The 11,585-nt window shown below is 48.7% G+C and overlaps 7 protein-coding genes across 7 annotated transcripts; 1 reads left to right on the plus strand and 6 right to left on the minus strand.

The window, feature by feature from the left end:
• Nucleotides 1–430: 430 nt before the first annotated feature.
• Nucleotides 431–682, minus strand: EI90DRAFT_2838457 (uncharacterized protein; the record flags this gene model as incomplete). The annotated part of the gene is made up of 1 exon (XM_039053674.1): nucleotides 431–682. A coding segment is annotated over one exon (252 nt), but the record flags the coding sequence as incomplete, so codon positions are not given.
• Nucleotides 683–1,582: 900 nt separating this feature from the next.
• EI90DRAFT_3057178 (uncharacterized protein) lies at nucleotides 1,583–2,871 on the minus strand. The gene is made up of 2 exons (XM_039060275.1): nucleotides 2,472–2,871; nucleotides 1,583–2,400 (listed from the first exon to the last, which is right to left on the minus strand). The coding sequence occupies exons 1-2, from the start codon at nucleotides 2,818–2,820 to the stop codon at nucleotides 1,595–1,597; spliced, it is 1,155 nt and encodes a 384-aa protein (XP_038916358.1). The 5' UTR covers nucleotides 2,821–2,871; the 3' UTR covers nucleotides 1,583–1,594.
• Nucleotides 2,872–4,358: 1,487 nt separating this feature from the next.
• EI90DRAFT_964119 (uncharacterized protein) lies at nucleotides 4,359–5,300 on the minus strand. Its single transcript, XM_039068295.1, has 3 exons — nucleotides 5,263–5,300; nucleotides 4,450–5,135; nucleotides 4,359–4,389 (listed from the first exon to the last, which is right to left on the minus strand). The coding sequence occupies exon 2, from the start codon at nucleotides 4,856–4,858 to the stop codon at nucleotides 4,568–4,570; it is 291 nt and encodes a 96-aa protein (XP_038916359.1). The 5' UTR covers nucleotides 4,859–5,135; nucleotides 5,263–5,300; the 3' UTR covers nucleotides 4,359–4,389; nucleotides 4,450–4,567.
• A 315-nt stretch (nucleotides 5,301–5,615) lies between these two features.
• On the minus strand, nucleotides 5,616–6,969 carry EI90DRAFT_3057192 (uncharacterized protein; the record flags this gene model as incomplete). Its single annotated transcript, XM_039060276.1, has 3 exons — nucleotides 5,616–5,629; nucleotides 5,693–6,598; nucleotides 6,660–6,969. 3 exons carry the CDS (start codon nucleotides 6,967–6,969, stop codon nucleotides 5,616–5,618), a joined length of 1,230 nt encoding a protein of 409 aa, XP_038916360.1.
• Nucleotides 6,970–8,506: 1,537 nt separating this feature from the next.
• On the plus strand, nucleotides 8,507–10,593 carry EI90DRAFT_3057196 (kinase-like domain-containing protein; the record flags this gene model as incomplete). Its single annotated transcript, XM_039060277.1, has 8 exons — nucleotides 8,507–8,560; nucleotides 8,625–8,693; nucleotides 8,750–8,939; nucleotides 9,002–9,024; nucleotides 9,109–9,315; nucleotides 9,404–9,739; nucleotides 9,817–10,123; nucleotides 10,182–10,593. 8 exons carry the CDS (start codon nucleotides 8,507–8,509, stop codon nucleotides 10,265–10,267), a joined length of 1,272 nt encoding a protein of 423 aa, XP_038916361.1. The 3' UTR covers nucleotides 10,268–10,593.
• Nucleotides 10,594–10,730: 137 nt separating this feature from the next.
• On the minus strand, nucleotides 10,731–11,205 carry EI90DRAFT_3057202 (uncharacterized protein). The gene is made up of 2 exons (XM_039060278.1): nucleotides 11,011–11,205; nucleotides 10,731–10,947 (listed from the first exon to the last, which is right to left on the minus strand). Exons 1-2 carry the CDS (start codon nucleotides 11,142–11,144, stop codon nucleotides 10,779–10,781), a joined length of 303 nt encoding a protein of 100 aa, XP_038916362.1. The 5' UTR covers nucleotides 11,145–11,205; the 3' UTR covers nucleotides 10,731–10,778.
• An 8-nt stretch (nucleotides 11,206–11,213) lies between these two features.
• Nucleotides 11,214–11,585, minus strand: EI90DRAFT_2844101 (uncharacterized protein; the record flags this gene model as incomplete). Its single annotated transcript, XM_039053702.1, has 1 exon — nucleotides 11,214–11,585. A coding segment is annotated over one exon (372 nt), but the record flags the coding sequence as incomplete, so codon positions are not given.

An 11,585-nucleotide genomic window follows, 5' to 3' on the forward strand; every position in this document is an offset into this window, starting at 1 on the left:
GTTGACCAACACCGAACTTGAAGTCGCAATTATCATATGCAATGTTGACAACATGAGTGAGTCCAAGGCCTTTGTTCAAGGTCTTTTGGTTTCTTATCAGTGACACTCGAAGCTTCTCGATCGATGAGGGGGATACTGCAATTCCAGTACGGGCAGCCCACTCACGGACCGATTTTGATGTATTCGATGCGGCCAAATAAAATGAATTTTTCACTTGCAATGCGTTGCAGTGACCATTGCAACTATTCACAATTATCAACATGATTACAACTCCTTTCTATACAAGAGTAAGTCATCTACCATACTTCTCGGGCGTGTTATACCTTACAATTCTGAGGAGAGCGTAGTGTTTCTCTGAAGAACTTCCCTTCAACTGCCTTCCCGCACTGACATGATCCCCACCATCGGCTTCATCTCTTCTATCACTCAGCTCCACGCTTGGTGGCACTGGCTTTGCCCAATGCCTTGCTCGCACCTTGCTTTCCACTACAAGTAGCTGCTGGAACAGGCGCCAAAGTGCTGGTGCCTTGGACTTAAATATCGGCTCCAATGCACTGACCCTTCCTGCATCAAGCTGTGCCGGATGAAGATTGAAGGCGTTCATGTGGAGCCCGCTCTCCTTCTCTATAAGTGTTTGTATTTCTTCCATGTAAATTGCTTGAGCGCTTGTAAGGATCCAATTTTTCACAATGACAGCACTGCCAGAGTTTTCGTCGGGGCTGAGAATATGGAGATGGATCTCTCGCAGTTTGTCACCAAAGCGCATCAAGGTCAAGATCGTTGATAGAAATGATATAAGGGTGAATCCATTAGCTAGCATGCAGTTAAGTACATCTTCTGCACGATCTGCAGGTGCATTCATAGTGTGGGGGGTGGTGAAGGAACCGGAGGTGGTCTCAGAGAAGCTTTTCCGTCGGTCCCGGAAGTTGCCGTGGACATCGCCACTGCCATTTTACACCAGTCGTCGGAGCGAAGTGTCGCGCGCTGGTTTTCGGAGTAGGTGATCGGACATGACTTTATCTCCGCAACATGTGATCAGATGTATTTCAATACGCAACGTGACCACTTATTATGTATTACAATACAAACGTAACTTAGTCAATTTTTGAAATCGCGTGTTCGCAGTGCGCGTCCACGGAGCGACGACGACTGGGTACGAGTCTGATTCCGATGTGGGGCTTCGGGACTCATATATATCTTTGCCCCTCCAATAACAACGATTTTTCCGGATTGGGAGCAGACAATCTCGTGATGGGCTTCACCCTGGGGCTTCGGGGCATTCAACATCAGGGTGTGCACATACCCGTTGATTGACTTATCTCCAATAGCAATAATCTCCAAAGTGATACTCCCGGCGCGCACCCGGTTTGATAACGTTGACCTAGCCGAGTTTCTAGTTCGCATGCAGTACAGTGATGTGGGGTGTGGTGGGGGAAAGAATGACGACTGATGTAGGGAGAGGCAAAGAGCAAAGGCGCATTTGTATATGTTTATGCGTAACTTGCCATGATCTCATGAATTTGAATCTTCGTCAACATCAGGTTGTCCTGTAATAAAACACAATTTTAGCCAGAAGCACCGGGTACATACACAGCTATCCGAAATGCGGGAGGAATGATGACCAAGATAACAGATCAGGCGGAGATGAACGCAAAGAATCGAAGGTGAGAACAAAGAGGATAATCCGCGCAGCGGAAAAAACAAGTAAACCGGGTAACGCGAATGGTGAGCTATTAACGTCATCCTGACCTACGATAAACATCAACATTATTACAAGGATAGGAACCACTGTAATAGATATTGCTGAAACCCGCCATAGAATCATCTCCAGGCGTGTCGGAAAGGGAAACGACCATGCAAGGCAATGAATTCCCCCAAAGATCAACCCAGTGGCTATAAATATGGGGGTTTCCCAATGCCTGGTATGCTTGGGGTTAGTCACCTGCACGAGGGACATTGGATCTGCATCAGTCTCCGTTTTAGGTGTTGGTTGATCGACATTTGTCTCGGAGGTCGGAGGAACGGAAGACCCTCTCGTCACATGGATTGGAAATTGAATGTTAACGGGTTTATGCCACCATAACACGTAAAGAAGGAGGCATAACGCCGCATACGCGAGCGTCATTGTCTCGAGTTGCGATATGTGCAAATGGCTTGCCCATCGTCCGACATACTGAGTAATAAACCATAGTAGTTGAAGGACAATGAGAAATTTGGAAAACCCATCGCCTTTGCTTCTGTCGAGAATTTCCTCCCTCGCTATTGCAGCCTTTCTAGTATCCCCGGTGTTCTCAATTATGCCAGGGTATTGCTGCAAGTCGTTCCGGCCCACAGCGCTTCCTTTTGACGGGTCGAAGAAACCACCCATGACGACAAAGTATGAATGCGTCAAGGTCCACCCTTGTTGCAAGTACAAGTCAGTGCCCCGTCCCTTCCTAACGTGTGCATTACCCCTTAAATTCTGGGCACACCTTCGACCATCTCGCATTTTTCTGATATTCTCCCAGATGTCACGAATTCGACCCATGCAGACCCCAGAGTCAACTCGGGTAAAACCAGTGAAATGATCATCGAGATAACGCGCGATAGAAACATCGAGCCACCAACACCGGGATATGGTAGATCTGGGTGTGCTGCTGTCCAAACGCAAGCAAACACAGTAAGGAGACAGCTATAGATGATGCCCCACATCGTTCGGTAATTCCGGAGTTCGTTGCAATCAACAGATACATTTTGCAGGAAACAAGTCATATTGTGAGGGTTGATGGGCGCCGAATAAACATTGTGGGCAAGAAGGACGTTGATCAGAGCAGTTGCCATCAGATCCAGGTCGAATGGGGGTACAAGCGCAGGTCGAGTATAAGCTTTATAATGTGAACTGGGGTACTGCCGATGTTCAGCGCGTTATCGGCCTCGAGGCGATTCTAGGGGTTTCAAATTGCATTTGAAGCTACGAAAAACAATGTTGCTTCTCGGAAATTAAGTAGCGCGCGTCATTCACTTGGAACAAATTGCAAATTTCACTCTAGATTCAGTCATCGCAATAGGGTTGACAATTTTAAGCGCTTGACTATTGCGATAACATACCAGTTGTTCCTTTCAATGGCGCGCGGTCATGAAAACCAGGGCTGGTTCAGGGCCTTGGGGCACTAGATAAACCCCAGGAAGTGTACGTTAGCTCAGTCATTGCCATGGTCTCCTCACACTCGATGCGAGAAAACGCATTCCCCGCAAATTGTAGAGTTAGGTCCCTTCTCCCCGAAGGGGATGTGCCTCTTTCTTAGAAACTACATAAAGGGTGAATGAACTCCAGTCTTGTTTGCGTCTGGCACATCCTTCAAATCATCTTTTTATCCACTGACTTACAGGACGCTGGCCACTCTAAGCTGTACTGGGAATTCCACACCGCGCCAATGATCATCTCCTAGTTGTACTGAATAACTTTGTATACTATCACCTTGGCGATGCTTCTTTATATCGGCAACGCCATCGACAGCCTTCCTTTGACACTGGCCATCTATCGCTCCTTCATACGACATGGCTCAGCTTCGATTCTCGCCGTCTATTGCCACCACAACGACCACCGGGCCGAGCTCGCGGACTGCTGTGTCCGGGAAGCAACTGTTCCCTCTCACTCATTCCAACTAGGACGATGACAGAGAATACGTTCCCATGCTCGTACTTGTTTCGGTTCACAGCAATTACTCTGGCGCCGGATGCTATAGATTGCATATTTACATGATTGACTATTGTCGTAGCTTCAGAGATTCAGTGCAAGCACTGTACAACGAAATGGAAATCCTTTCCAAGGAGGCCACTCAGGGATTATTGTTCGAATCAGTCCGAGATCTGTGAATTCACCTAATCCCAGCTGATATGTGTGTTTTTTTTTGTGTAGATGGTGGACATCTCTCGAGCTCAGAGACAATCGTCGGGCCAACATGCTCCACGATATCCTGCTTCTACTGCACCCTCCGGCACCGCACCCATCACACACACTCGGTGTCGAAACAACATGTCGATGAGTAAGGGTCAAGGCCAATTCTTCTCGACGGAATCCTGCAGAACAAATCTCGTCGGCTCCGACTCTAGGAGTGAGCGCCAATGCATCGCCCTCAGCACACCCACAAAAATCACCCTCCAAACCAGCAAATCCCCTTCCTGCCCCAGCCTCCCCCAGCAACAATCGGTCGTACAACAATCACTCTAGAAGACCCAATGCTAGCTAATGACCGGAATCCTCGAGCACTGATTCCCCTGCACGAGCTGCAATGCTGGGGACCCCATTGACTGGGGCGCCGAGGGCTGGCGAGACGATTGGCAAAGGCAGGTTCTCTTCTTGCTATTGGGCAGGAGATGATGACGCTGCCTCCTCACATGCGAGGGACTCTGGAGGCTCCCATCGGATGCGTCATCGTCGCTTTCGTTTAGCCAACCATTCTTACTCACCCTAGGTGATTTTCAAGCCTTCAATGTCGGCACCGCCCATTGAACACTTTCTCGCATCCTTCCATCTCTCGATCTCGCCTGGCTGATTATATGGACCTTGCCGGTATTGGTGAATACTTCAGTGCGGCTTGTTTGTGGGATGGATTGAATGAGATGATGAGTTATCTCCCTTTCCGAAATGCTCGCCCAACTTCGGACCGTCGTGACCTCTTTCGTTCCTGTTCCCCCTCGCGTAATCCTCGTGCCTTGGCTCGAGGATCGATGTCCTCGTAATCATGTTCAGCACGATGCGTCTCAGCCCTGTCATTCTTAGGGAACTCCAGTCGATGGCTGATCCAACCAGTGTCATTATCAACTTCAAGTGCAGCCTCCTTGCCATCCTCACCCGTTTCTTCGGGCTTTGTATCATCTTTTGCTTGAAGGTCCCTCGACATGCGCATCCTTCAGCCTGGCTTTGAACCGGTCAGGAGCGGCAAGCAGGGCACTTTCATCCTTTGCTTTTCCTTTTCCTCCAGCAGCCCGTTTCCCCTTGAGTATTTTGCTAGTTGAAGAGAAGGCCCCAATTTGGTCCTTTTCGGTTCATCCTCGGAGTCACGACTCACTCGGCTGTTGCGCACGGGGCATTGCTCAGGCTGGTCCGGTGATGTAATATGATCAGTCATTTGATTGGGTGTCTTTTTGGGGAACTGGAGATCGTGCGGATCATGCAGAGCGACCAGTGCATTTGGCCAAGATGGCAGCGAAAGCGGGAGTTGGCAAAGAACCGCCCAGGAAGCAGAGCGAAGGGCTCAAGAAGTCCCTTCATTCACTCACCGGACGCCGGTCAGAACCTGAGAGATCAGCTGCGGATGGTACATCTTTTGAGCGGGCGAGGGGCGAAGCTTTGGCAGCACCGGGGTGCCAGGTACGAAAGTTCGTGTTCTACTATGCTACCCTTCTGATGAACCCTTAGGAGTTGTTCCGTTCAATCTCGGTGTCATTCAAGGCCCCACCCCTACGGCCCTGCCAGTCGCGCCAACCGCGGCAAATTTCAGGTACGAAAAGGGGAAGAATGTGTGGGAATGGTGTGGGGAAAGAAACGGTGTTTAATGCTGGGAGAGGTGAAAATCAAACGGATTGCGAGAGTCTTTTAATTTATCCCTACGTAACTTGTGATCTGATGGTTTTTAATCTGGCGCATCTAGGTCATACTCGAATGTAAACAATGGTAATAAAACATACAAATATGAAGCACGGTACATACATCTATCCAAGATGTGGAGAAATGCGGTCCAAGATGGGGTCTGGTAAAGATCAGGGGGGGGCGAACGCAGAGTGGTGATGGTAAGAACAAGCAAGATAATCCGGGCAATGACGTAAGAGGCTTCCATGAGAAACCCACATACTCTGGCTACGTTAGAGCAAAAATCAACAGCCTGGCGACGAGTTATACAAAAGAAAAAATTTCCAAGAGCAGAACGATAAGTATCGTGTGCAGGGAGGAGAGTGATCTGTCGTGTCGACATGTGCAAGGCATAAGGAATAGGGCACGCCACAATAATTATCGCTGAAATCCGCCACAGAATGGTCTCCCTGGGTGTTGGAAAGGGAAATGACCACGCCAAGCAATGAGTCCCCCCGAAGATGATGCCCGCGGCTACACTGGCCCAAACAGGGCCATATCCAACGATCTCCGCTAGAGTGAGATTCAGAACTGCCCCCTTCTCCACACTGTGCTCTGGCTGATCGGCATCGACGTCCCTGAAACTCGGAGGATCGAAACAGCTGGAATCTTTCGTCACATGGATCGGGAGTTGGATGAGAGTAGGTTTATGCCACCACAACATATAATCGATGACACTTAGTGTTGCATACGCCAACGTCATTGTCTCGAGTTGTGAACTATGCAAACCGCCCGCCCATCGTCCGATATAATGAATGATAAACCACAGTAGTTGCAGGATAACGATAAATTTCGCAAACCAGTCCCCTTTGCTTCTGTCAAGAATTTCTTCCTTTGCTACTGCAACCTTACCAGCACTCTCAATTATGCCTGGGTATTGCTTGAGGACATCCAGAGGGTTTTCGTTCCTTTTAGGAATCACTGCTCCTATGGATGGGTCGAAGAAGCCACGCATGATGACAAAGAATGAATGCGTATCCGTCCATCCTTGTGAAGAGTAGAGATCAGATTCTTGTCTTGTGTATTTCTGCTCAAATTCAGGGCACACCTTCGATCATCCTGCAGCCTTTTGACACTCTCCGAGCGTCCAAGAGATCTCCCAACGCTCCCCCCAGAAGGACCTCCGGTGCAACCAGTGAAAGAATCATCAAGGGGCCACGGGACGATCCAGGATGTTTGAACAGGGAATAATTAGGCTTTGGTATATCTGGGTGTACGGCCGTCCAAATGCACGCAATAATCGTGAGGAGACAGGTATAGACGATATTCCACATAGTTTGACAATTGCGTAGGTCATTGCATGCATCAGATATATTTGGCACTGAGAGACTCGTGGTGTTATGAGGGAGGATAGGCATTGCATAAACACCATAGGCAAGAATGGGTACAGGCCAAATTTTATAGGTTGAGTATAAGCTTTATACTGCCCCTATGTTTTATGCTGTGTTAGCCATGTTCCTTGAGGCAAACTGGTATTTGATTATGGAGATTCCGAATTACATATCCACAGATCTTTGATGGATCTGCCAAGCTCAATGTGAGGTGCCTAGCCGATGATCAAATGGGCGTCGGACTTAATCTTAACTGCCGTGACTGGGCTCAGTGTATTCAATTAATGCAGTGTCTGGACTTTCATATATTAGGTTCCTATGCAGTCGCACGCAAGTGAAGACATCATCACATGGATCCTGAAGCATTTGAAAATCATACCGTGGGGCCATGCGCGCGTATCCGACATCGCCAACCCAAGATCGGACAACCCATACGTAACGACTTGAGAGTGGAGCGAGTTTGCAGGATAAATATCCAGAATAAACAACAACAACAGCGCCTCATTCAAATTCAAACAAAACAAATTTCCCTTTAGGCTCAGTCTGGTCTAATTTGCTACTTTTTCGAGTTATCACCAGCCCCATTTGTCCAAATCGCCATGCGCGCCGGCTTTTTTTTTGCATAGCCGTTGTCATCAACTTTGAACCCCCCTCCCTGATTGCGAACTTGCGTCACGTCGTAGGAGCAGAAACAATTGATCCCGCCTTTGATCAATTTCCCAGGAACTGCCAGAGAAAAACTCGAGCAGCGGGGGAACCCTGGCTGGAATGCAACTTACGAATCCCCGTGGGGGCACTGGATGGAAAGGCAAACCGCAACGAGGAAGTGTGAGAAGCACATCATGCAATTCGAGAATTAAACACCACAGATATATGCGTGTCTTGAACACGCGCCAGCATAGAAGCAAAGTTAATGAATTCACTCCACTCCGTATCAGTCTCCTGAACTATTCGAGAGAGGTAGTGGTGGAAGCTGGGGGCACATAGTCATACCCTCGCGCTTATCGATATCACTCCGACAGACCCCTCATACAATCCAGTAAAGCCGCATTTGGGCTTCTTCGGCGTATGAAGATAAGGTACCATACTGGATGTGACTCCTGCAGCATCACTTTCTCCCTTGGAGTTTGTGCTAATTCAGGTCTGGCTGGCACTGTTCTCGATCCTGCCTACGATGGGAAGGCCAAACAAAGAGGGCACCAAAAATGCGGTCTTTTTTCAGAGTGTAGCTAGGTGTCTTGTTTATTCTGGATATTTAGCCTCGGGACAAGCGCCAAGAGCAGTCCTCGGAATAAATACATGATAATAAAGTGGGACAAGTCTACGATTCGGGTATGCTTGTCTTCAAGTGATGCCCAAAGTACAAGTGTACGTTCATGAGAGTGATATAATACGTCGGCTGACTGGCGAACCCACCATTCTTGGTGCCGTTCACACAGGTGATTGGGAGCGTCAAAATTGAATAAGTAATACACCCCTTAAGTCCATCCGTGCCCAAGAACACGTTGGAGTACTCAGCACAAGGGTCACTGAGTGTCAATAATTATACTGATGTTCACTCCGGATGCGTCTCAAGAGGGGTTTTGGTGACGTATATTTGGGTGAATATCATAATTCCGTGCGTTCGCTCTTTCTTCGGGGATCAACGTTAGCGCCCACTGACTTTTTACTTTTGCTGTCAGAACGTCTGCGTGAAGGTGCTTAAAGAAGTCCCTGTTATCAGCACAGACTGGCTTGGGAAGTTTATTCGGGTTCGTATCGTTTCCCTCCCTCTCCTTTGCCTTGGCCACAACCTTGCTCCTTTCAGCGGCTCAGACGAGAAGTCAAGGTTTGGCACAACTTGCAGCACGGAAATATCGTAGCATTTCTTGGCTGGACGCTACAGCGCGTTGTTGACGATAAATTACGTGTGAGCCTGATATCGGAGTGGGCTGAAGGTGGGAACGTGAAGGATTTCTTGCGCCGTAATCCACTTGGGGACCGCCCTCATCTCATCAGTTGGTTGCGGATTTTTCAACTCCAAACTCCGTCGCTAATTAAGTCAGTTAGATTCGGGGAGCATGTCAAGGATTGGTTTATGCGGTATAGTCCACGGAGACATCAAACCAGTGCGTTCAACCATAATTTCGTCCCTAGTACTGGTTTATCTACTGGTGACTGCAATAGGAGAATATACTCGTCCTGGGAGCGGATTGTGATGCACAATTATGTGATTTCGGGCTTTCCTCCATCCTCGACGATTTTACAACGCACGCCGAATCATCGAGCGTGATGAGCACTCCTAGGTACGCTTCCCCAGAACTGGTGGAGGCCATCATCACCGGGCGAAATGAAGCCAGCGATATTTGGGCTTTTGGGTGTACAGCTGCAGAGGTGAAAGTTATGCTTAGGAATATGAGCCCGAGGACTGATTTGTGGTTCAGATCCTCACTGACCAGATCCCGTATAAGGCCCGTTCCAGCTTCCTTCGGCCATCTCCAAGGGCCCTCCTTATGAATGGAGCAATGTCGGTTCCGTTGAAAGGTGCCTTTCGGCGTGTTTCGAACCTCGCCCTGAGCTACGACCCAGCGCTGCTGAGCTCAACCATCTGCTTGAGCGGGTGCAGCGAGGGGAAACACTGACCAGCTTACCAATTGGGGAGCTGAGGATTAGCGGGTCGATGAGTACTACCGGTGGAAGGGTAGCGTTCCAATCCCCTTTCATTACGCGTCAGAACAGAGCGGCGTGGCCTCCAGAAACTTTGGAATCCTCACTGCCAGGTGCATCTAAGGAGAGAGAACAGAAGGAAGAGCCAATGGTATGAATTATGATTACCACTTATCTGACTATTTCAACTTATCTTATGGTTCCGCGTCGAACCCGCTGGGTGCCCAGGGTGGCACAAATATTGGTATCGGACCATATCCAACGACAGATGACATACAGCGACCCGCATCACCCACCCAATTGTCGATCCTTGCATACATCGGTGTCTCCCACGCCAGCACGCCGGACCCATCCACTACTGCCAACCCCACTATCAGCACCATCAGTCCCAGCGGGTCAGCCCCGCGTTCACTCGCAGAGCAGCCGCCTTTTATACGCTATTTTCACAACGATCCTGACTTCGTTGGTATTGCAACCGAAATGTCCGTTGCCGGTCAGATAGGCAACTTTGTGAATTATCTGGCTAGAAACGGAGGTGAGTTGTACCCAACATGATGATACGGTTATTTGTCCTCAAACCTTGGTGAGAGAAGTTCGAGAGGAAAGGCAGGGACGAAAACGGAAAAGGTCACCTCTGTTGGATGCTGGAGGCCCAGTGTTATCACGGAAAAGAAGATGACGATTATTGTGCTTTGGTCTTTACCTGGACATAAAGGGGGAGTAGATTCAGATTGGCCAAACCCTCGTTGTCTCTGTACACTTAAATCAGAAGCCCCACGCGTAGGAATAACCTAATACGCCCAGAATCAAACAATCAACTAAATAAACGGTGAAGGATGAGAAGCACGAACCCGGTAAGGCCGGCATTTGGCCTGCCTTGTTGCACCATCTGGGTATTTTTGCCAACAATATTATTCATGTTCATGCGAGGGGCAGGCTTCCCAGGCATGGTGAGATCCGAGGGAATGGCTTGTATCTGAGTGGCCTAGGGGGAATTGGTTCGGGAGATGGTCTCTTTGCAGCCATCCAAGGACCTCGGCAGTGCAGGGATGCCGGATGCCAAGTGAATCACTATGTGACTTGTGATGTCATGAATTTGAATCTTAATTAACGCAACCGCGCTCATGTTCAATTGTAAACATGGGCTATCCCGCAGTACATAAAACACCCGAAGCGCGGTACATACACAGCTATCCAAAGTGCGGGAGGAATGATGACCAAGACGGGGTTTGGTATAGACTAGGCGGAGGTGAACGCAAAGAACTGAGGGTGAGAACAAGGAGGATGACCCGCGCAACGGCATAAACAAGTAAAAGAAGTACCATTATCATCATACCCAAATCATCATCAACATGATCACTAAGCCATCCGGCCAACGTTATAAAGACAGGAGCGACTGTAATATATACTGCTGAAACTTGCCATAAAATCATCTCCGTGTGGGTCGGAAAGGGGAATGACCATGCAAGGCAATGGATTCCCCCAAAGATCATCCCAGTGGCTATAAATATCGACATGACTTCCATATCCTTGGGCTCAGACACTTGCACGGACATCGGATCTGCATCAGTCTCCGTTTTAGGTGTCGGTTGATCGACATTTGTCTCGGAAGTCGGAGGAACGGAAGGGGACTCTTCCATCACATAGATTGGGAATTGAATGTTAACGGGTTTATGCCACCACAACACATAAAGAAAGACGCATAATGCCGCGTACGCGAGCGTCATTGTCTCCAGTTGCGATCTTTGTAAATGGCTTGCCCACCGTCCGACGTATTGAGTGATAAACCATAGCAGCTGAACGACAATGATAAATTTGGAAAATGGGTCCCCTTTGCTTCTGTCAAGAATTTGTTTCTTTGTTATTGCGGCCTTCCTAGTATTCCCCGTCTTCTCAATTATGGCAGGATATTTCTGCAAGTCATCCACCGGCAATTCCAGTCCCGAGTCGACTCGGAAACCATCTATGACGACAAAGTATGAATGCGTCAGGGTCCA

The sequence above is a fragment of the Cantharellus anzutake genome, assembly GCF_015039405.1.
Source record: "Cantharellus anzutake strain C23 chromosome Unknown EI90scaffold_22, whole genome shotgun sequence".
Classification (NCBI taxonomy): Eukaryota; Fungi; Basidiomycota; class Agaricomycetes; order Cantharellales; family Hydnaceae; genus Cantharellus; species Cantharellus anzutake.